Below are 24,320 nucleotides of genomic sequence, written 5' to 3'. Positions count from 1 at the left end.
ACACAGCATTTGAGAGCCACTGATCTGACATGTTGTGGCTTTCATATTGTCTGCTGCTTCATCTGCACATTGTGGTGTTGATAAAATATTATATTATATTGATTTTACATTTTGAAACCAGTAAATTTGCGTTTTTAAGAGTTGTTTGTAATTTTGATTTTGTTGTCCTGATTGCAAAATTCCTTTGACTTGGACAAACCCCAATATTAAAGCGATATTTCAGGATTTTTTTTTACATAGGGCCTTTACTAGTTATCCAATGTGTTTTTGATTTCTGGAGATTTTTTTTTTTTTTTTTTTATCCATGCAGTCTATATATGAGGAGTTTAGTAGTGCTAGGCTAGCGCATGTCTATGGTAACTAGTAACCTGCATTAAAAACAGTCTGACCCGCTCCACATTGCACCTGAGGCAAATCATAACACGAGACCACTGATATAAATGTCTGTGTCGATAGAATAACTATAACCATTTTGCATTTAAAATAACTTATATTTGAGCAGCATCAGATTCGTGGTTGTATAAGCTACGCAGCGGCGGAGTGATATGCTAGAAAATAGTCCCTCAAAATGCGGTCATTCATGTGGTGCAAGGTCAGTTATATTCCAAAAATTATTCTATCGACACGGACATTTATATCGGCAGTCTAGCCTTATAAGTGATTTGCCTCAGGTGCAATGTGGAGTGGGTCAGACTGTTTTTAATGCAGGCTACTAGTTACCATCTACATGCACTAGCCTAGCACTAGCCTAGCACCACTAAACTCTTCAAGGACTGCATGAATAAAAGAATAAAAATCTCCAGAAATCAACAACACTCTTGATATCTAGGAAATGAGGCCCTATGGCAAAAATCCTGAAATATCCCTTTAACCTTACCTTGACCCCAAAGCGCTCGTGTTGCATTTGTCCACCAGGTGTCACTGTTGTATCTGTAAAAATACAGACACTGCACACATCTCATCTCATGTTTATGCCTATGCAAAACCTAAGTAAAAATGGGAATTTTAACTAGCCCGCAAGCTTTAATCAGATGTGTTTATTGTCTATTATGGTCAGTTACTGGGAATGTTTTCACTGCGTATGATCAATTTCCAGGCAACTATTGTGGAACATTAGGAATGTCTCAACTAAATCAATGCAGAAGTGTGTATGCAAGTGTCAAATGCACAAAAGTAGTGAGTGTTTTTTTTTGGTTTTTTTAAGTTTCACAACAGTTGCACACAGGAGAGTGAAAACTGAGTAGACCACTTCACATGCTTTATTTCAGCACCCAAATAATTAAAAACATCTCGATTTATTATACATGTACAAAATAAGTACAGAATCTCTCTTGAAAAACCATGAAAGTGGGTCTGCTTCAAATTTCCTTTTTTACGAAACCCTTCGCGAAAAAGACATCAACAAACAAACATTAACAACAGGGAGAGAGAGATGTGTGCAAGGTATTTTAGTAAAAATTTCCACAGTGGTACAAGAGACAAGATGCGGGCAGGATAGGTAAACGTTTTTGACCAGGGATGAGTTCTTGTATCTACAAAATATGCAATGCATGCTTTACAATATTTCAGAGGACCTCGGTCATCAAACCAACACGTCAGAAGACAGAAATTGCATTGCACAGACAGCAAAACAATCGCTAGCACCATGTTCTGCAGGCATTAGTGGCAAAAGTTACAGTATTGACAGTCAAAAAAGTCACTGTCAAAACACTCTTTGAGCACCTGTGATGTTGCTAAATGTGTGGATATTAAAACAAAGGTGTGACTTCTTGTTTTGAGGTAGCCATCTAGATATTTCCTTTGCCTTGTTGGTATGTTTGAATCGTGAATTTAGAACAAGAAGACACTTCACACTTTTTACAGTTTATTTAACACCAGGAAAATGGTACATTTCATTTGTTGCTTTCAATGTCCTTCCGCAGTGGTGGTTGAAAATGGCAAAGGTCATCTGTTTTTCTCAATGTCCGAAGGGATTTTTGTTTTATACAAAACCATATATTATTTTCTTGTTGCCAGTGGAAACAAAGATGTCGTTTTAAAAAAGTGTCCGTGGGTTTTGGTAGAAAAAGTCGCAGTCCCCAAACTTCTCATGATTTGTACAAACACCGTCCTTTGTAGAGTGGTTTTGAAAGCATGTTGACCATTGGCAGCCGAATGAGTTTTGAATGCACAGAAAGGGGGGGGCTTTTAGAACTGAACTGCTAGAAAAAAAACAACAACGTCAAGTCCATATTTCGTTCATTTTTACAAGAAGCAAACAGGGCCGATTTCAACGCCAAATTCCTGATCGGGAGCACCAACATCCATAGGAGCAATGTCAATGATGGGCAGTCGGGACGTCTTTGTTGTCTTGTAGTTCATGACTGCCTTGCCCCATGAGCCAGTGTGTGACTGCAGGGAAGAAGAAAAGACAAATGAGTATTTTTAGCGAACAAAAAACATAGCTTTGGCATTCCTAAAAAAAAAAACACTTCAATTTGCAGTTTCTTGACACCAAATTAAATATACTTTTCCAGTTTTTATGAGCCTACTTGACTCTATTTAGGCTAGCATAATGCTGAAGTGGAAGCATTAGTAGGAATTCTGATTTGTTTGTTAGTTGTTATCCAATATTTCAAAATACTGTGGTAAACTACTAGGAGCATTCCTTAATGTTTTTCAAACTGTGGTTCAGGTACCACTCTGCAGTGCTTGTTTTTTGTTTCAGTTCATGGAAAATGTTTTCCCCACTTGTGTCCTCCTTTGGGACAGTCCTCATTTAGATCTGTTTTAGTCAATAGTCAAACGTGGTGGAGTCCTTGTTCAGCTGAGGCTTCAATCCAGTGAGGCGTGTTTACATGCATGAGTCCCATGTGTGTCCAACCATTGGTTTAGTCCTGTGCAGTCATAGATAGGCCTGATGGTGCACAAAGCCACACATTTTTTTAAACATTTGAAAAGTTTGAGAATCACTAATCCAATCGGCTTTGACTAAAAAAGATCAGACTGCATTCAGACTTGACAAAATATAAAATAATAAATCATCCTCAAGATCCACGTAAACTAAGCAGAAATGAGTAGAGTTCATACCGTGCAGCCGTCCTCGCTGACACTGTAGGTGAAGCGGCTGTTGCCCTCGGCTCTGATCTCCACATCGCTGGAGCCTTGGAGCAGCAGAGCCTTCTTCCTGTTGCCCGTGGCGGCGTCTGTGTAGGCCACGCTGTTCTTGCAGTGGTACGTGATGTTCTGAGATGCCTGGTTGGACATCAGGCGCATGAAGGTCATCTGGATGCTAACGTCCTCGGCGTCTGAGCCCTGGCTGCCATACTCGAACTGTGTTCAAGGGAAAGAGGGTACATGAGAATGTGAGAGCAGTAGTAGAAGAAGTAGTAGTTGTAGAATTAGGTGTAATAATAGTGGCAATAGCACTATAAGAAGGAGAATTGTGATAGCCGACCCACTGGAATAAATACAGTGGGTCGGTTAGGTTCGATCCCACAACCTACATTTTCATTTCTCCTGCTCTATCTGATTGAGCTAGACAGGCTGAACCTCTACTTATATTAATGTATTGGACTGACCTACGCAAAGAAAAAAGAATAACGGCTCATTGAAGTTTCCTTATGTATTCAGGAAAAAATGCCTGGGTATCTAAAGCCTTGCAGCACCCTCGAGTTTGTTGCAGCGTTAAGTTGTAGTATAAGTCAAAGTAAAAGGCGAAGTAAATTTGTAGTAAAAGTAGTACTCATAGCGGCAAAAGCACCGACAGTAATTGTAATAGTAGCACAGTAAAAGTCATAGGAGCAGTAATAGTGGTAGTAGAAGGTAGTGCCAGAGGTAGCAATAGCTCTAGCATCAGCAGTGTTATAGGAATAGAAGTTTATGTATTTTTTTGACCTGGAAGTATCCAGCAGTGGTAGTAATAGTGGGTACAGAGAAGTAGTAGTGTAACCAATAAGTAACAGTGATAACAGCATAACTCACAGAAGGAAGTTTTCTGAAATGGACTTCACAGCGCCCATAGTAGATAATGTAGGTAAAGTACAATATGAATAGGAGTATGTGTTGTAGGAGGAGTAATAGTAGCAGTAGTGATAAAAGTACTGCTACAACTTTACTCCACGTCAGCTACTACAGCTGACGTGGAGTAAAGTTGTAGCAGTGGGGTCGTTTTCTGACCTGGAATCCACCGGTCATGGACTCGCTGAACCAGATGTGCTTCTTCTCTTTCTTCTGGCTGAGGTACCAGTTCTTCATGGGGATGCTGGACTGGCTGGGGTAGATGCAGGTCTCACCAGTCTCCATGTTGCAGTGGACCTGGATGGCGTCCAGATGAGAGCCCTGGTTGGGGTCCACCCAGTACATGCCTGGGACAAAAAAAACATAATTTGTTAAAACTCTCGCTATACTTTAAACAAGAACCACACTGAAGTAACATTAGCCAACTTTGAAACCATTGTATAGCAATGGCTTTAATGTTTATTGATGATTGTAAAAACCTGTCCCAGGCTGTTCCAGTAGCAGCTGACACAGTAGAGCTTTGCCCTGTGGCACTCACCGCTCTTCCACTCAGGGTGGCACATTCTCAGGTCGCGGCACATGCGGGCGGGGCTCTTCTGGGTGCCGTCTGGGCTGCGGATGTTCTCGATCTTCTGGGTCAGGGTCTTGAGAGTGCTGTCCACCTCAGTGTCGCGCTCGGCGATGACCTTGGGGTCGTCGGCACGGTAGTGACCTCCGCGGAGAGGATCTGGGCCCTTCTCCTGAAGAGGCTGGCTAACGAAGTCGAATCCACCGCCGGAAGGTCCAGGGGGTCCAGGAGGTCCGGGAGGTCCAGGGGGTCCCTGTGTGGACACATCTGTGTTTTACAAACTGCAATAACAGCATTGAATACGATCTGAGTGATGGTGATGTGTAAACTTCACTCTCAAGGCAACATAAAGCTCATATGATCTATTTGGCCACTGACACAGATAAGAAACTAGTCTTACAGAAGGTCCCATCTCTCCGTTGCGACCGCGGGGTCCAGGAGGTCCGAGGGGTCCAGGCATGCCGTTCTGTCCATCTTTACCAGGGGAGCCATTGGAGCCAGCAGGTCCCTGAGGGGAGACAGCAGAGTGCCTTAAGTTCAAAGTAAAAAACTGCAGATCTCACTTGACGTCTTACAAACTGCACGTCATACACCGTTGCAGACGACAATTAGATCATTCTCGTTTATTTCAGAATGAGAATGGTAAATGGCAAATAACATTAACAAACATTTCTGAACTCACTCTTGGTCCAGCGGGTCCAGAAGAACCAGCGGGTCCTCTCTCTCCAGATGGGCCCTACATGCACAAATGACAATAACATTGGAACACTGGATAATTGGTTACTGAAGACTAACTACGGATATGCAGAGATACTCACAGCAGGTCCGGGCAGACCCTGCATACCACTGAATCCTCTGTGTCCCTTGTGGCCTCTATCTCCAGCCTCACCAGCCTCTCCTCTGTCTCCCTTAGCTCCAGCAGGGCCCTACGCAAGAAAGAACGGATTTATCAACAGATTAGCTAAAACTAAAGTTCAAAGCAGTAAGACGTTTATGGATCATGGAGCATGTAGTGATGAACTTACAGCTGATCCACGTGCACCAGCGGGGCCAGCAGGACCAGCAATACCAGCGGGACCCTAAAATAGAAGCAGGTCAGTGTTGTAATACATGAAGCTCATGTCAACGATGAATGAAGCAAGAGCTCACAGTCTCTCCACGGTCTCCAGATTTGCCAGAGGGGCCAACAGCGCCAGGGGCACCGGGGGCACCAGGAGCTCCAGGGGGTCCAGCCATGCCACTCTCACCACGGTCTCCCTAAAGACACATACACGCATGAGGGGAGGCTTAACACACCCAACATGATGGGTTTCTTATCTACTCGAAGGTACAGTCTTAACGCACAACAAACTCACAATAAACGAAGACAGAGGCAGATGTGAATAGAGAGTAGATTACCTTGGGGCCAGCAGATCCATCGCGACCAGAGGCACCATCGTGTCCTTGAGATCCCTGAGATTAAAACAGGTTTGTTAGTTCTGATTTTGTATGTGCAATAGGTCTAATACTGTGGATTCTGTCTATGTTCTATAATCTAAGATCCGTACCTCACGTCCAGCCTCTCCGGGGGCTCCAGACAGTCCAGGGGGTCCAGCAGGTCCAGGGGGTCCACGCTCTCCTACAGGGCCACCAGGTCCCTGCTTTCCAGGCTCACCCTGAATGCAACAAGGACTTTGTGTTATAATGGAGTTGAAATGGAGGCGTAAGGACCAGCATGTGTTGTAAGATTACTACATCACAGTATACACTGAAATGAACACTTACAGAGGGTCCAGGAAGGCCGGAGAAACCTCTCTCTCCACGCTGTCCGGGCATACCAACGATACCACGCTGTCCATTAATACCCTGAGGTCCAGGAATACCAGGGGCACCCTGCAACACACAGAACTCAGTATTAGCAAAAGGGAATGATTTTTGCTAAATGTCAGCACACACTGATGACTTACAGAAGCACCATCAGCACCAGGGGATCCCTTCTCTCCAGCCAGTCCAACGGGTCCAGCAGCGCCCACCTCTCCGGGACGTCCAGCGGGTCCAGTCTCACCACGGTTTCCTCTTGCTCCATCTTTGCCAATAGGTCCCACAGGCCCAGGGGCTCCAGCAGCTCCCTAATTACAATGTATTGTTATTTTTGCAACAAATAGTAATATTCTTAATAGATTTGTTCATATTGTGAAACTTACAGAGGGGCCAGGAGGTCCAACTCTGCCAGCGGGTCCAGGGAAACCAGTAGCACCCTGAAACATGAATGTACAGGGGGTGAATGCTCACTCAAATATCATAATCCAGTAAAGTTATCAAAAGAGAAACTTACAGGAGATCCAGCACCACCACGAGCGCCCTTAGCTCCAGTGGGACCAGAGGGTCCCTGTTGACACAAACATTTTGATGTCAGATGTATATAGTGAAACAATAAGACATGAGATTAACATTGATTTATGATCAGTCTGAGGAAGTCCTCTATAAATATTAATATGACTGTCCTTTCCAAAGTTCACACACCTGAGGACCAGCAGATCCAACAGGTCCAGCGGGGCCAGGAGCACCACCATCTCCCTTGGGTCCACTGTCTCCAGACTCTCCCTTTGAACCAGGCTGACCGTCAGCGCCCTGAGATGAAGGGATGAGAGTGTGTGAGCTTTTCTAGCAACAGGCTTAAAACAAACGGTGCAAAACTGAAAACATTTTTAAAATATACAATTATTTCAAGTTCCTTACAGGAGGTCCAGCGAATCCAGCAGGGCCTCCTGGGCCAGTCTCTCCACGCTCACCCTAAAAGTAAAATATTAAATTTATATTTCAAATTGATCAAAACTTCAAAAGAAATAAATAAGTCCTCAGTTGTCAGTAAACTTACAGGGGCACCACGAGGTCCAGTGGGTCCAGAAGTGCCAACAGCACCAACCTCTCCCTATGATAGAAAGAAGCCGTTTAGCAAATAACAGCAACAATCCATAATTTTGAGGATGATGCAAGAAAAAAAACATCTCACCTTCTCACCCTGAGCACCAGGAGGTCCAGGCACTCCAATAGCACCATTCATACCACGGACACCATCTTTACCTGCAGCACCATCTGGTCCCTTGGCGCCACCATCACCCTGAGGAGAGAGGAAGTGAATTCAATTAGTAACAGCAAGACAGACTTATGAGTGTTGTTGCCCAAAGGCTCAATGGACAGGATGTAAACAGCATGAATCAGCAGTGTCAAAGTACGCATTGCACCACTCCGGCTTTTGTGCAGTGACCTAACTCTTAGGCCACCATGCAGCACAGTAGTAAAGCATTTAAAAAGAGCATTTTAAACTAAGATTCTGAACATCTAGTGCTAAACCTATATGTGTTTTAAGTCCAAGCAGCTTCCAGATAATTTCAGCACTCAAATTACCTCCACTACGATTGCTAATAGTGAGTGGCTAAGCTTTTTATCTCTAAAAGAAACCTGCTTCATTCCACCCTATGCAAAGGTTTGGCGTTAACCGCTCAGCAGAGTTCAGCCCTTTCATGTGCTCAGAGGTCAATGAAAAACCTTTTCCTGTTTCCCAAAAGTAAACGTCTTACTAAGTTATAAAACGTAAAATTGCAATGGTAAAACATCCCAAAGTGTATTTCGAAAAGCTTGAACTCACTCTCTCTCCTCTGGCTCCGGGGAGGCCAGACGATCCTCTCTCTCCGGGCATACCCTGCATACCGGGGGATCCAGCAGCACCAGGGGCACCGCCAGCACCAGGCTCTCCCTACAGACGGACACAAGATGGGAGATGAATTAATCATGAGCAACACAGCAATGAATTTTACAAAAAACAATGTCTTTATTGAATCAGTGTTGAATCAGGCTTGACACATCCAACAAACTGTGTCAGCTGATTTTTTAAGTTAGATATCCCTCTTGTCACAACCATATGCTGTGAACTATCCAACTGTTGGGGAAGGTTTGGGGTGGGTGGTGTGTGTGTGTGTGGTGGGCACACATCCAAACCACTACGCCACTGTCGCCCCACAAGAGCATGGTGTGCTCCTTATATTTACTGATACTCAAGTCTTTCAAACACACAGAGTTCTGAAGAGATACAGTGTGTGAATGTTTTGCACCTGCTGCTTGTCTGAGATTAGTTTTAGTTGTTGTGTTTTTATGAAAATGTTTTCAAACTCACCTTAGCACCATCGTTTCCAGCAGGACCAGGGGAACCACGAGCGCCAGTGGGACCACCAGCTCCAGGGGCACCACGCTCACCAGGGAAACCTCTGTCTCCCTACGAGGAAATAAGACAACAAGGGCATTACAAGGGAGTATACACCTGATAGAGCAAAATATTATGCTGAATGTTAGAAAGGAAAGTCAAAGTATAGGGCTGTACTCACTCTGGGTCCAGATGGACCATGAGGACCAACCTCACCAGGAACTCCCTGATCAAGAAAAGGAAAGAATGTCAATTTCACATTTCAAGCTGTCTCTGCGCCTCTATATAAAACATCCACCTGTACATGTGCCTTACCTGCTCACCAGGTTTGCCAGTCTCACCAGTAGCTCCTTGAGGTCCAGGCAGACCCTGCACACATAAATTGTTGTAGATCATTGATATTATGAACACACATTTCAATAGATTTCGTAATAAAAATCATCAAATTAATGCAAATAGAAACTTACCTGGAATCCAGGAGGTCCAGCAGGTCCCGCCTCTCCCTTCTCTCCAGCAGCTCCCTGAACAGAGAGATGTTCTTAGCTTTATTTGCTCATCAGTTGGACTACAACAGTTACAACATGAGATCATCACATTGGACTTACAGCAGGGCCAGATGGTCCAGGAGCACCAACATCTCCGTCTTTACCAGGGGCACCCTACAACCAAGAAGACAGTTACTAATCGGAAGGAATATTTTTCATAGAAGCTACTGAGTGGTTAGACACTTACAAGAGCGCCAGCAGCACCACCGGGGCCTCTCTCACCAGGTTTGCCAGGCTCACCCTGAAAAAATAGGAGATTTATATTTAGGAATTTGTCACATTTGTTGATTATGTTTACAATATTTACTGTTTTATCATCAGCAACTGAATTGACTCACATTGGTTCCCTTGGGTCCAGGGAATCCCATGACTCCAGGCTGTCCTCTGGAGCCAGCAGGTCCAGGGGGTCCTGAGCGGCCATCTTGTCCAGTGGCACCCTAGAAGTATAACAATATAGAAAATCAACACTGCTCTGATCATGTGTTCAGATTTACTTTGTATCAAGTTAGGTACTTACAGCGGGTCCAACTTTGCCATCAGGGCCAGGGCTGCCAGGGCTACCAGTCACACCCTGCCACAAAATCATTGATTATTCAGGATCACTGTCCGAACATGTATCTGCAGTCATTTTATAGTCATTTGATGATATTATAATGTCGAGATTTGATCCTAAAACTCACCTTAGATCCAGGGGCACCAGGAGCTCCGGGGGATCCAGATTCACCACTGGCGCCCTGAGCTCCCATTGCTCCGGGGGCACCGCGCTCTCCTGGGGCGCCCTGACAGACATGACACAAATGGTTACCTTTTTGTACCTGGCCGTAAAGATGTGAATGACTTAAATGAGACTGACTTTGCCTCCAGCAGCTCCATCAGAACCGGGGAAACCACGAGAACCAGGGGAACCCTAAGAGACGAGAATGAACATGTCATATTTTCAGCTTTTGCTTCTGATAATGTGTGTTAATGCTGTCTGCTATTCAATACTGTTCTGAAGAAGATTATATCATAGCTGTTTATGTTTTCTAGGTGAACATGTTTTGAAGATGTCACTTACACGCTCTCCAGGGGGTCCACGAGCACCAGCACCACCAGGCTCTCCGCGGGCTCCTCTCTTGCCTTCCTCACCGGAGGGTCCGGGCAGTCCCTGGACACCAGCGGGACCCTGGATACGAAAGACGTCACACCCATTGAATCAAACACAGAGCAAGCGCATCAATGCATATGATCATAGATGAGGAATTTCAAACTTACAGGCTCTCCTTTGCCACCAGGCTCTCCCTTAGAGCCTTGCAGACCGGGCTCACCCTGGAGACAGAAACATGAACGTTAATTTACCTTAAAATGTCAATAATGATAAAGATCCTGAATGTAGTTCAAATGTGTTCATGAGCAAGTTTCAGGGGGCAGAGAGGCCCAGTAATGTGTCTTATTAGCACTAATTAGGCTAATTATTTTTAGCCTTGGTGCTACTTCCACGTTTAGAATTGCTTATAATACACTGCAGAGGTCACGCAGAGGTCTACCTTCCGTTGTGTCCTTGGGCAAGACACTTCACCCACCTTGCCTTGAGTGGTTCCTTGATCTAAAGTGCTTTGAGTGCCTAAAGCAGGTAGAAAGGCGCTACATACAGTACATTTATTTGACCATTTCTGCAATAGATCCATCATCAGATCTTGAGTTTGGTTCGGATTAACTGGAGAATTTGACCCTATTTTTTATATTTTAGGTTGGGTTACAAGTTAGGATTTTGCACTGAACACTCCTTTATTGTGATATCACTAAGATTCTTTCTTATCATACTTTCTTCATATAAAAAAAAAAGTCTTACATTGTTACCCTTGGCACCAGCAGCACCAACAGCGCCCTGACCTCCAGCGGGTCCACGAGCTCCGGGGAAACCAGGGGCACCAGCGATACCAGCGGGACCCTGCAACAGATCAGGTCACGATCAGCAAATAAGCAGAGGAGAAAGACAATTACCCAGTTCAGTTAATACTCACGGGAGAACCTTTAGCACCAGGGGAACCATCGGATCCGGGATTGCCCTGTAATGTTGACAGAAGAGTTGTTAGAGATCAACATTAAACATCAGTACAGACGTCTTTAGTTATTTCTGTTATACAATAATCTAGTATTGATCCATTTCTCTCTCTTTGTATTGGTAAAAGTTCTACATCAATCACTTCACAATATTGCCTGTATAAAATAATGACCGTCCCATCTATGCCATCACCACTGCTGGAATAACCTGGTCATTCTGTATATGTAGTCAGCTGACCTCATTCTTTCGGTAATTACTACCTCCTTAACCCACTCAGCTGCGTCGTATATAGAAGTATGTGTTACTCACAGCAGCTCCGGCAGGTCCAGCGGATCCAGGGTTACCGGCCTCTCCGCGAGCTCCCTGGGGTCCCTCGTTACCACGGCCTCCCTGAGGACCAGTCTCTCCCTAAACCAGAAGAAACAGGTTCAATGTTAATACATCTTCAAACAGTCAATATGTTTTATATCTACAAAACAAAATAATAATCCCCAGAAAGCATGGAGAAGGAATTTGGTTTAGTCCAAAACGTCAGCTGTAAAGGCAGCAATAACTTCACAGACTGAAAAATCTTCTATATTCACCTGCATGAAACACATTGTAGAACTAAATCTAGAAAAACCAACACATCTTTCACAAAATAGTGGGTGTATATGATGTTCTACCGCTCTCGCCAAAGACTATGTGGATTCTGTTATTACTATCGTAGCTGTATTTGATAGAAATGTCGAAAAGGTAACTTGGTCATTCTGTTGAAAGTTTTCCAATTCACGGATGTACAGAATGAAAACCAAACCAGCTCCAGTTCCCATCTATGCTGTGTTATCACTACACTGTTGTCTTTTAACGTATTCTGGCCAAACAGAACATCCAGAATGGTGCGCTCGCCGCTCACATTTGTAAATCGGTTCTTGCCCTTCATCGGTCTATTTTTAGCTCAAAGCTTCTCTGTTTTTCTAAATATAACCAAAGCTGGTGTATGTCCAGATGCAGAACTGATAAAAACACTTGGGGGAGGGGCATAGGCAGGTGGCATCAGAAGTGAGGTGGTGCCCCCTGGTGGTTATAGGGTTCAATCAAAGCTCAGGAGGTGATCGGGAATCTCTCCACAATATTACGTACAGAAGCGTTCTCATAAAACTACTACTGCAGCTGCAACTTTGTTCTGGAGGCGGTTGGTTTAGACTTGACAGACAGACCCAAGATGGGGCTTTTGTATATTGGCGAAGCGAGAAATGTCTCTCACGATCTCTGAGAATAGTTCATGATCGCTGAACTCATACCTTAGCTCCAGCACCACCGGGGAATCCAGGAGAACCAGCGGGGCCAGTGGGTCCCTAAAGCATGGAAACAGATACAATTATTGACATTTACAACACCGGACATGATCAATACAAGTGAGGTCCAAGGCCACTGCATGGTTAGGCCTTTAAAAGTTTGCCTATACACATCCATAATGAATCAGTAAATACTATCTGTAATGTTTTAATGTAGATGTGAGAAGGGAAAACAACACTCTTTTTTTTTTTTTGAGGGGGAATAGAGTGAGTTCCTATTGTTGGGGAGTCCCGTGGGAATCGCCATCATCGCTCAAACATCTATCAGGGGGCTCTCAGAACTATCCAGATGAAGAGATAATTGAGCAAAATGATTTTTAATACTTACAGGAGGTCCGGCGGGGCCACTGTTGCCATCATTACCACGGGCGCCCTGATAAAAACAAGATCATTCAGACAACGACAAGACAAAACGGGAAAAAAATGTAGCATGAAGTTTGAACTATTGTCTTACAGATGGGCCAGGGGATCCAGGGCGGCCTCTCTCACCAGGAAGACCACGAGCACCCTGGGATGATCAAAAACACATGCTTGAGACGTATAATTTTATATTTATAAATAGATTATGTGAAAGAACAGTTTTAAGCTGCCAGACTTACCATGGCGCCAGAAAGACCATTCTCACCATTAGCACCGGGCTCTCCCTAAAGACACAAGAAACTTTAATCTTCGCAGTGTAAATTAAATGACCATACATTTTATTAGCCTCATGGCATAATTGCCCGAACCATATTTAAGTTTAAGGTGAAAAACACACAAAAAGATGACTGTGTTTTTGTTTGTAACAAGCATTCTAGTTCGCTGAGTGTTTGGAAAGTAGAATTTAACAAAAACATCGAAATTTTGGCCAAAAATTGACTTTATGAGGCTGAAGGTTTATTGATGGTACCTTGGGTCCAGCAGGTCCAGAATCTCCCTTAGATCCATCTAGACCAGGGAAACCCTACACAAAACCAATGAAAGAGCAGATTTGGTGAGACGGTTTAACAGGACATCCTATGTAAAGATATTTAAAGGTAGACACTCAGGACTCACTCTGTGTCCCTTGATGCCGGGAAGTCCAGCAGTTCCGGGGAAACCGCGTGCACCCTGAAGGGAAATAATATTAACATTAAGCAAAATAGCAACTTAATCAACTCAGTCTCAAGCAAGAAAAAAAAAATTACGTTATGAGCTAAATCTGCCACATTTGGGGCAAGCAGGAAGCAATATCCTTAAATAATCTAAAACAGCAAAGGAACAACTGTATCTGCCGAGTCTATCCAATATTCTACATTACGGCCACCCTGCAGAGCATTCCTGGTTCTATGTTGTAAGGTAACAAGAACAGAACTCCAAACATAAAGCAACATGGCAGCAACCAAAGGTGAAGCTATCCGTTAGACCACTACAGTACAATTTCTACAGTGAAAAGTTCACCTAAAGAACTGAAATCGACTGTTTAAAAGCAGGAGCATCTCCAAGGAGACAAGCTGGTGGTGTCCTGGGCGAGGACATGTGTTTTTGAATCAGTTAAATTAATGCTTGGATTTTATTCTATTCACGGGGTGAAATATTACGCAGTATGTCTTTAATATTTATATTTTTATACACAGAGAATCATATACATCATATCCTGTGAACCCTTGGCTCTAATGACCTTTTGACCTGTGAAATTTGAGGTCACTCACCTGGGGGCCAGCAGCTCCACGCTCACCAGGACGGCCAGCTTTGCCAGGCTCACCCTGAAGACACAGACACGGGTTAGTGATTGAAAAATGAGCTGGACCTGTGTTTACATTTGAAAAACTCAAGGTCAGGGGTCATTGGTCACAAGTAGCACATCATAACTGACCGCAGACTATTATTATTTCAGAAGTAGAGTATCATTTGCAAACAACAAAATATCCTGTCTATGTGGGGTATTCTTATGCATGGAACTCGCAACCTTGCAGTTTGGATGTGACTCTAGCGTTAGTTTAGCACTTTCAGTCTTCAAATGATAATGCTAGATAATTAGTTTGAAATGATTTTGATCTTCATTTTGGAAAACAAAGGCTTACATCATCTCCGTTCTTTCCGGGAGGGCCAGAAGCACCACGAGAGCCCATGGGACCCTAAAACAAGAAAACAACAGATGCAATGTTAAAGAATAAGGTACTATCAATACTCAAGCTGCCTTAGTGCGTTAGTGGGCCTGTCAGGATAACTACTGCAGTACCACAACATACAGTATGAGCAGTAGAGGGTTGAATGATGAACATATACATAAACATATCTTTTTTTATTCACCTATTCTGTTCGGGACCGTGCACAGTGTTTCTCAAACTGTGGCACATGCACATCACTTCTAAGGTCATCAATTTTAGAATTTATTCCCTTTCATTTGTCTTTTAGTGATGCATTTAAGAAGTGTTTTTTTCTTCTGGCGTAGACATTGTTTACACTCTGTTGAGACATAATTTAGTCCATTATAGGTCCATTTTGGATCCTTTTCAGTCCGGATTTGATCTTGATAAAGACCCGGTGGTACTAGGAAAGTCAAATATTATATGAGGAGGTGCTTGGTGTAGGAACGACTGGATTAAAGGCAAGCACTTTCTTCATCATTCAATTCTGAACAGAACTCTGCCCGGACTGAGCGTTGAAACGAACAATGACAAATGTAATAGCTCAGCACTGACACTCATTGAGCTTCTGTTGTCAGGCTGTGACATAGGGGCCAGATTTGAGCAAAACATCTAATTTTACGTGTCTCAAATCATCACTGGACTGATTCATAGGCAGATGAAGTTTAAAAGTGTTTCTTGCAACTTACACGGTAGGTTTTTTTAGTTATTGGACTCATTGGTGTTTGTGCTTCAGATTTTTTGCAGCCTATGGTTTGAAGAACAGTTGGAAAAATCCTTAGAAAAAAACATTACTACATTTTTCTATTTTTAGTTAGGCCTGACTGAAACCGTTTAGGCTGGGCTTAGTTATCAAACTTTCTGCAGCAATATATCGCACTCCAAAATGTGTAGGTCTAGGTGTTAGATGTTGAATTAAGTTCAATACAAAAAGGTACTCACGCCAGCGCCGGGCTCACCAGGCTCACCAGGGGGTCCAGTGAAACCTTGAGGGCCCTATATGATGACAAAGGTCAATAAACTACTTTTGGACACGGTTTCAACTGTTACACGAGGTGATAGGATACTTACAGAGTTTCCAGGTGATCCAGGGGTACCACGGGGACCCATGGGACCCTGTTAAAAAGGAAATAGAGTTTGTCATGTCAAAGCAATGAAAATACGGTTATCTACAGTGTCCCTGTGTGTGTGTGTGTGGGGGGGGGGGGGGGGTTACCATGGGACCAGGCTGAGGAGGGCCACTTGATTTGGAGTGGTCAGTATAGGACATCTGAGGAGAGAAGTTCTGTGGGCAAAAAAGAAGTCGATTATTACTTTGACAGTTCAACATTTCCAGGTCGATAAGACAGGAATCATGTGCCGTAACAAAGTTTCAGTTCATTTGCCCAACTATTACTTCATATGAATCAACTGGAGAAGGTCTATGATATTGCAAACTAAAACATGAGACAAGCACGATGACAGAAACAGCAGATGGACAAGTAGTGTTTTCGACAACAAAAGAATTAATGCTGTTGTCGGTGGTAAACGTCAATAGCAAATTGTCTGAGCAGCAGTTTATTTCACCCGAGCTTAAAACACACTTTTCGTAACACACTGTAAACTACTGGTTCTGTTAACAGACACTACAGAAGCAAAAAGAGCATGAGCACTCACTCCGCCAAGGCCAGGGGTGCCGGGAGGGCCGGGAGGACCGGGGAGACCGGGCTGTCCATCAAGGCCGTCATTTCCGGGAGGACCAACGGGGCCCTGCACACACATGGACAATGGTGTTTGTCAAAAACACAGCTGGTTTTGTTGTTTCCAGTATAAATAATACATAGTAAGGCCACTACAAAAGGCACACATGTCATTGGTGTTACTTTGCCTCAGAAAAACATGACTGTAAATGATGGCATGTGGACTTTATGTGACCTGCTGACCTTTTGACCTTTGGTGTCATGGGGACCTTTTTTTATGTGTTAATGTATTTGTTAGGGATACGGATGCACATTTTGTACATAACACACAACAACATTTATCGCCATGACTGTTTTGCAACAGTAATGATAGAGCAGATGAAATCTAATACCATTAGCACTGGGTTACAGTCATTATTAAATATTTGTAAAAAAAAATCATGGAAAACATGCATTTTCCAAGTGGTATTATTATATACTGTTAAATACCTTAATAATCACATGCCATACATCATTTTAAACCTTAAAAACAATCAAAAACACAAACAAAATGAGCATTTGAAAAGAAACCTACTGGCTCGCCTTTGTCTCCACGCTCAACTTCAGGTGGCTACAGAAACACAAAAGTCTGTTAAGATCTAGTACTTTGGAGTTGGACTTTCGTCTACAGTTGTCTAAAATAGAATAATATAATAAATAAATTAGCTTACCGGAGCGTCTGTGATGGGTCCTGGAAACCAAAATAAGAAAAGACAGTGAGTATTTCATTATGAAACGTTTTTTGTTTCACAAAAATATAGCCTATAGTCAAGTGCTGCAACGTCACAGAAGTGACCTTAATGTGTTGTTTTGTTTGTTTGTTTTTGACCCAGTTGAACTTGACACATACAACAGTGTTACTTCCAAGCTGTGATTATCAAGTGAACGGAAACTATTGGCCAAGACTTCACCAAAGCAGGTATATTCCAAAAAATGGATTTGGAAAAGCAAAAGTGGTAATAATTCCAAGCAGTTGTTAAGGTGAATGAATCCAAGGACCAAGGAAGGCAATAGCCAAAAGCCAATGAATTGGGGCCAGGCAGACACGTGACTACATGGGTCAGAGGTGAGCTGGGGACTGTAGGTGGCGCCACTGGGCTGTAAAGGAGGTACGGTACCATCGGGGCAGATGGGGCAGCACTCTCCGTCGGGGATGATGGGGTCTTCGCAGTCGTATCCTTCTTCGCAGATCACGTCGTCGCACAGAATGTGTCCCATGTCACACACGCAGATCTGACATGGCTCTGGTTTCCAAACATCTTTATCGTTGTACAACTGTCCCTCTGATGTGCAGGCGCCATCGACTTCTGTGAAGGAAAAACACACGTCAGTGAGTACCTTCTGAAATCCAGAGACAAAGCCCAAACATCTTATAAATAATTACAATTGTACTGGGGGAAAAAATGTTATTGCACAAACATTTGAATCTGTTGCACCTCAGTCCTGCATTTGTATTGTGTGAAAGTTTGAGGTAGTTCCAGCAATTTGGAACCATCTACATCTAAAATGAATTAATCTAAAAAAGAAGAAAAAAAGGGGTGGGGGGGTGGGGGGGTTATGGAGCCTGTATGCAGTGACGTGACAAAGCGTTCGATGTTGCGCTTGCCGTTTTAATGTAGGCCACAGCGCGGCGCTGTCTCCTCACAGAAGGAGCGTCTCCGCGCCCCTCTCTGGTGATTAATTGGCGTCTAGACAAATTTGGTGTAGACGTCAGACTATAGCAATTTTTCCACTTCCATTGTCTTTCCCAAAACTTAATGTACTTTTGAGAAAAGTCCCAATATACTTAGGCAAGATCCTACCGGTGGTCGACGTAAGGGCCTGACGTATTTGAAATGCTTTGTGTTTAATATAAAGATCGAAATGTCTGAATTAACTTTACATTTCTTCACACTTAAAAGGCAGAGCCTTCTAAAATTGTCCGTGCTTTGGCATTCAACTGCAAGGCTATGGTCGGAAAACATCTGTTAGACGCTGAATTTCTTGGCACGTGTTGCAGAGTGGTGGCGATGGTTCCACAGTAGCCTTACTTTTGAACTTGCTTTTCCTCTGCCACAGTGAGTGTGTAATGATAAAAAAAAATATGTCATTGTGTGTGTTTGATTTAGTTTGGGTCCACGCTTCAACTCTTTGTGAACCCAATGTCCTTCGTTGCGCATCAGAGTGCAGCTGCTCCCCTCGGGTCTCCAGGACGCACACTGAGCAAGTACGTGCACGTTACTTAGAGCAGCGCGTAAAAAGAAATTCCGATCTATACGGTGGTATTTGCCTCAAAAACTCCAGAAAAACCGTTGTGAAACAGATTGCCCCATCGCGGCGCTCTGGAATCAGGTATCCCGCAGAGCAGTCCCAGCATCCTCGTGTGTATCCACATCCTTACGGCGCCACAGTCCAAAACTAGCCAAAGCAATGTTTGAAAGTGGTACTTACTATCATCCTCGCCTTGTCCTCTCGCCAAAAGCACTGCTGCGCTGAGCAGCAGCGCTATCCGAATATCCACAAAGCTGAACATGTCTAAATATTAGACATGTAGATTCTCTGTGGGATAGGGAATCCTGTTTCTCCTCAGACTCCACTCATACACAGTAGGGTCCGGTCTGTGCGTAACTCCAATTCAGACCCTAGCAGAAACTCCCTACTGCCCAAACAAATGACTTAGCTATGCTTTTATATGCCTAGACTTTTTTAGGGAGGTCCTGCGCTTAGGATAACTGGTTCATGTAGGAATCAGAGTCCCGCCTTCATCACAGAAGGGCCGTCTTAAAACATGTCAAACAAGTTCACGTTGACTATCCAACGTGGATGATGCACGCAGACATCATTTACGCACCGGCACCGTGGCGTTTAGACGCGTGGACGAATCATTAACACATTTTGTTCATTATATTATTATTTTTGTTTTGTTTTCTCTTTGTCCAAGAGCATCATACGCAGAAGTATATCTGGACATAATGGGAGTTTGCCAGGGAATACTGGAAGCGACTTTTCATAGTTAGGCCTATATGTGACCATTGAACTGTAGCAATGCAAAGTAAATGTGTAATTTCTTTTGTAAAATACTGAGCTGTAACATATTCAGTTTTAATTGTGTGCATCACAGCTTGATTATAAAGGTTCACTGATTCAGCCTGTTTCTCTATTGTCCACAAATCCCCCAGCCCTCCCCTTTAATACACTATCTAATACACAATCACATTAAAATTAAAAGAGCTCCCGAATATTTGGGATAACCTTAAGTCACAGATCTTAAGCCCCACCCTCATCCCCATCATCACGCCCGTCCCACAGACTCTGAACCCAAAGGAGAAATGGGAGAAGAAAATCTGGCTCCTCCACAAAGCAATGTCTGGTTGTGATGTGGACACGTTGCAACTTCAACTACAGAGCAACCCAGTCTGACCTCTCATTTAGCCATTCATGTTATTGCACCAACGTTTAAGTCCGTAGTTAAACGTTCTATGAATCTATGACATTTGTTCATGTCACTGGCACCTGTTGTTCACCTACTGAAACATGTCTGATTCTGAAACACCTGACATCTTGAGACAGCTGCCAGTCTGCTTTTTGCTGCTTGATGCTAAATTGCATTATAAATGGAACACAAGAGAACCTTGATCTAAGATTCAACATGGTTTCATTACAGTTTGGTAATGTCTGACTATCAAAAGTGCTTGGAAGAAGTTGCTGTTGCTAGTTTATACCAATTCACGAGCATTGTATTTGTTTAATCAAAGGTCCAGACACACAGTGTAAATGGTAAGCTGCCCTGAGGCAGACTGATGGGAAATCTGGCAGTCAACCAGATAGGCTTTCCAGCTGTTTGTATCCTCGCATACAAAATATATCCATACACGTGTAGACAAGTGTGCATCTTGTCACATTTTTAGTATGTTTTTTACATTTTAAGAACAAGTTTTAAGTGTAAAGAGAAAAATGGCCGTAAGTCCTGCCTAAGGAAGAGCATGAAGAGAGTAAGGCTGCAGCTCTCAGGACAGAGTTTAAATAGAAGTGGTAATTTTGATGTTTGCGTTGGACACAAGTCTGTAGAGTGTTTATGTGGCAGAGCTCAGACTGGTGGTTTGGGTGGAAGCACACAGAAAGACGCTCCGGCTTTTGTATTCAAATGCCAGCCATTTTCATCCATTCTCTACCTGTTAACTGCAAATGGAGAACTATAGGCGCAAGAGTCATGCTTTTCAAATAATATTAATATACAAAAATGTATACTACAGTATGTGTATATCATGGTTATATGTGATATATTATTCATAGATTAAAACATTTACTTTTCAATTTTGTTCTTTGTCAGAAGTCGGCACTTTCGTTGTATTTGTCTCTTATCTTTAAGGTTGAAGGTTCCTCTTTCTTTTACTCATCATCATCCAAGTATGTCAGGGTTTTTTTTGTACCAAGGCTCTCATCCCCCTCCTGAAACCCATGTAGATAATTAGTATTACCTAAACATTACAGAGTTTAAAACTGAAGCCCTGCACATTCTCTGGCAGACTGCGAGCCGTTTCAGTCCTTCATCTGTCCACGTGTTTCTACTTGTATCTGTGTCTCCCACTGGAGCTGCTTCTACTCCTGCACTTCTCTCCATTATGGTTCTTATTACTGCGTGTAGATTTTCACTATTTTGTATTTTTTGAGATTCTAGAGAAGCATACATTTATTATTCAAGGTTCATAATAATGATATTTGTTGTTCATTATATTCAATTGCAGGCTCGGGGGTATTGTTTATGCAGAGACCCAGGGTAGACCCACCTGCAGCAGACAATTACAGGTTATGGAGAGAAAATTGTACTGTATTCGTATAAATCAGTCCTGTTGCAGCATATCTTTAAATAAAAAATGGCTATTGCTCATGCTGTCAAGTGCACCTTCAACAGACTATCGAGAGAACCAAAAAGCAACCCTAAATGAAGAAATAGCATTTACACTGGGAAAGCTCTGATATTTATCCAGTTTTCCATTGGAAAAATTATGCCAAACTACTCAAATTCCAGGCTTGTGAAATGTCATTAAACTACAGCTGGACTAGCCCGTAATCTCTGAATGTAAAAAGTTATACTTTCTTATGAACTCAAACTCATCTGGTCAGTAAGCAAAGCAAAGGCGGGATGTGAGACTGTGTGGAAATACTGAACCTTGTGCTGTAAACAGCAGTGGCTCATTAGATTAGAGTGTTTGCCCCTGGATCCAAAAGTTTGCCAGTTTGAATCCAGCTTTGGATGTTGTTTTGGATGTTTGGATGTTGTCTTCACCCACTTTGAAGGATGGGTTCAAGGTGCAGATTGAAAGCCTCTCATCCAGCAGTGTTCCTCAGGGCAACTATACGCAGCTTAAAGTATCCACCACATGCTATTATGTAATAATAATGTACAGTATTTTGTTGTTTGGAACAAAAATGTATATTAAAGGGGATATTGTGTTTCAGCTGTTTATTTATTTTCATTTCTAACCAACCAACCAACCAACCAAGACAGAGATGTCTTGGTTGGTTGACAAGATGTACTTGGGATTATAACCAAATACCTTGCAAAAAGCACAATACCCCTTCTGTAACCTGTAACTTGATCAAGGGGCTAAGGTTAGGGACAGGGGATGTGGTTATGACTAGGGTTTGGAACTGCAAATGTGATGTAAGTTGTGTTTTGCTCACACAGATCTTATAAATATTTTTAGAAACTAGAAGATCTTGACTTTCAAAAAAGGTATCACACTGGCATATAGTCTGTAAACTCTCCAGTCAATATTCCTTGGGATTTCGATAGACTGAATTATGGTTAAGTACAGCTATTGCATTTTCTACTCGCATGATATCAAATTGTGACTTCAATGAGATTTGGATTTATCCTTCTGCCCCAGTAACAGCCTGAGCACATTCTAGATCCCGTGATCCTTGTCTGGCTAGTTCTTCTTAAATTATTGGTCCTATAAGTCCCATGGAGATTGTTGCCGGGGCAGTTTTGAGTTATGGAAGTACAGACAGACAAATGAGTGGTGTGACAGCGCAGTCTCCTCTGTGAAAATAAGCCTCCGCCTCAGTTCAGAAGGAGCCACTTCCACACACTGTTGTGGGTGCAGCTCGATTACAGGGTAAATGCCCCACAGCTCCAGTCGCAGCTCACGTGAACTACCATCATCTCATAAAGGAGTGCTTCTGCCACTCTCACCGCTGCAGTAGTCATTAAAGAAGGGCAGGGTCTGAGGATTGTCCTTATTGTAGCAGCTGCTCTTCTATCTTCTGTCCCTCCTTTGTGCACATCAAAACTCCATCTCAACCTGCCTTTTTTTTCCTCCAAAAACGTCTCACATGATCTGCCCCTGTGATGCACTCATTCACTCATCAGTCCTAAAGAAAACCTCAACATCTGAGCCTCGACTGCCTCCGCCATTATTTTAATTACTGAGATCCTGCCTCTTCTAGGCTCCACCCACGGGACGTCCCATTTGAGGCGTGAGAGAAAATGCTGAGGGCCCTGCACCTCATCATGGCCTCTGGTTTACAAGATCACTTCAATAAAATTTAAGCATCCAACACAACACATAGGAATTCTACACATAAGTGACTTTTTAGCGCTGGATTGTAACAGTGTTTATCGCTAATGCTAGTCTCCTCTGGTCCTCTGCTCGGGTCGCGCCCAAAAAAAGAAAGAGTAGACATTTTCCTTTCTCCTCGGTCTGGTTTTCTTTTGGTTTGTGCATCTGGCTCGCTCCTCTGCCCCCCCCCCCCTCTCTCCCTCCTTTTCTCTGTACACTCCCCCACTGGAGCAGACACTCAGACACAGTGCGGATGGAAAATATGACCGGCTGCTTCCAACTTCAGATAATATGGTGCCACTAACACAGGCAAAAGCAAGAGACTGTCTTTTACCTGAAGAACTGTATTGAAGCAGAGTTTCTGGTTTGCATTTTAACATCAAGTGGCCTCCTGGGGTTTGATCCTGGGCTGGGTGAGGCCTTGTAGTTTGGAGTATGCCTGTTCTTCCTATATGTATGTAGGTTTCCTCCAATTGCTTCAGTTTCCCCAATAGGGTCCCCTCTGTGGCAAGGGCTCCCCCAAAAAATAATTCTGAATCTCAGTGGAGCTGGGTTTGACTCCCGGACCATCAAGTCCAGGAGTTGAACCGTCAAGTTGCTGCGCATGTAGGGTGACCAGATGTCCCAGTTTACCCGGGACAGTCCCAGTTTTGAGCCCTCTGACCCATGCATGCAATAGAGTCCCCTCTGTGGCAACGGCTCCCCCCAAAAATAATTCTGAATCTCAGTGGAGCTGTGTTCGACTCCCGGACCGTCAGGTTTACCCGGGACAGTCCCAGGTTTGAGCCCTCTGACCCATGCGTGCCAGTGGATTCCTCTAAAACCATTGATTTGTCTCAGATTTACACAATTTCTGTCCCAGGTGTCCCAGTTTTTCAACACACCCACGCCCAAAGCAGCTTTGGCCATGCGTGCGTGAATAGCTGCAACTTAGCACAAAAGTATCATTTTACTGATGATTGATATATTAAATTTGCATTAGACAAAACATTTCCATTCAACATGGAGGGAAATAAACATCCCATGTTGGCTTCTTCCACATATTCTCTTTGGGTTCCAGTTTTTAATGTGGGAAATCTGGTCACCCTATGCGCATGTGTAGCCATTGAGTTCAGCCTCCTCGCCAAATAAGATCATTTCATACATTTACCTGTCGAATTAAGCGGCCAATTCTACAATGACTGAGCTGCTGAAGCAATTTACCTGATACCTGACTGATGAAAACATAGGCTTTAAAAAGTGAAAAGTATACAAGTTTCATCATAATCGTGAAGCA

At 43.3% G+C, this 24,320-nt stretch overlaps 1 protein-coding gene across 1 annotated transcript; it reads right to left on the bottom strand.

Annotated features, from left to right (window-relative positions):
* Nucleotides 1-1,241: 1,241 nt before the first annotated feature.
* col1a1b (collagen, type I, alpha 1b) lies at nt 1,242-19,129 on the bottom strand. The gene is made up of 51 exons (XM_079577656.1): nt 18,930-19,129; nt 17,618-17,806; nt 17,171-17,190; nt 17,035-17,070; nt 16,438-16,530; nt 15,998-16,066; nt 15,853-15,897; nt 15,724-15,777; nt 14,716-14,769; nt 14,344-14,397; nt 13,709-13,762; nt 13,563-13,616; nt 13,273-13,317; nt 13,128-13,181; nt 13,002-13,046; nt 12,620-12,673; nt 11,646-11,744; nt 11,296-11,340; nt 11,124-11,222; nt 10,547-10,600; nt 10,350-10,457; nt 10,146-10,199; nt 9,973-10,071; nt 9,810-9,863; nt 9,631-9,729; nt 9,480-9,533; nt 9,353-9,406; nt 9,215-9,268; nt 9,063-9,116; nt 8,929-8,973; nt 8,721-8,819; nt 8,196-8,303; nt 7,560-7,667; nt 7,425-7,478; nt 7,286-7,339; nt 7,070-7,177; nt 6,882-6,935; nt 6,751-6,804; nt 6,514-6,675; nt 6,332-6,439; nt 6,115-6,222; nt 5,966-6,019; nt 5,717-5,824; nt 5,593-5,646; nt 5,386-5,493; nt 5,250-5,303; nt 4,968-5,075; nt 4,538-4,820; nt 4,159-4,346; nt 3,070-3,312; nt 1,242-2,391 (listed from the first exon to the last, which is right to left on the bottom strand). The coding sequence occupies exons 1-51, from the start codon at nt 19,009-19,011 to the stop codon at nt 2,245-2,247; spliced, it is 4,338 nt and encodes a 1,445-aa protein (XP_079433782.1). The 5' UTR covers nt 19,012-19,129; the 3' UTR covers nt 1,242-2,244.
* Between the last annotated feature and the right edge of the window lie 5,191 nt (nt 19,130-24,320).

The sequence above is a fragment of the Gobius niger genome (genome assembly GCF_951799975.1).
Source record: "Gobius niger genome assembly, chromosome: 19".
NCBI classification, from domain to species: domain Eukaryota; kingdom Metazoa; phylum Chordata; class Actinopteri; order Gobiiformes; family Gobiidae; genus Gobius; species Gobius niger.
The sequence above is the reverse complement of the archived record's forward strand: the minus strand, read 5'-3'. Positions and strand labels throughout refer to the sequence as shown.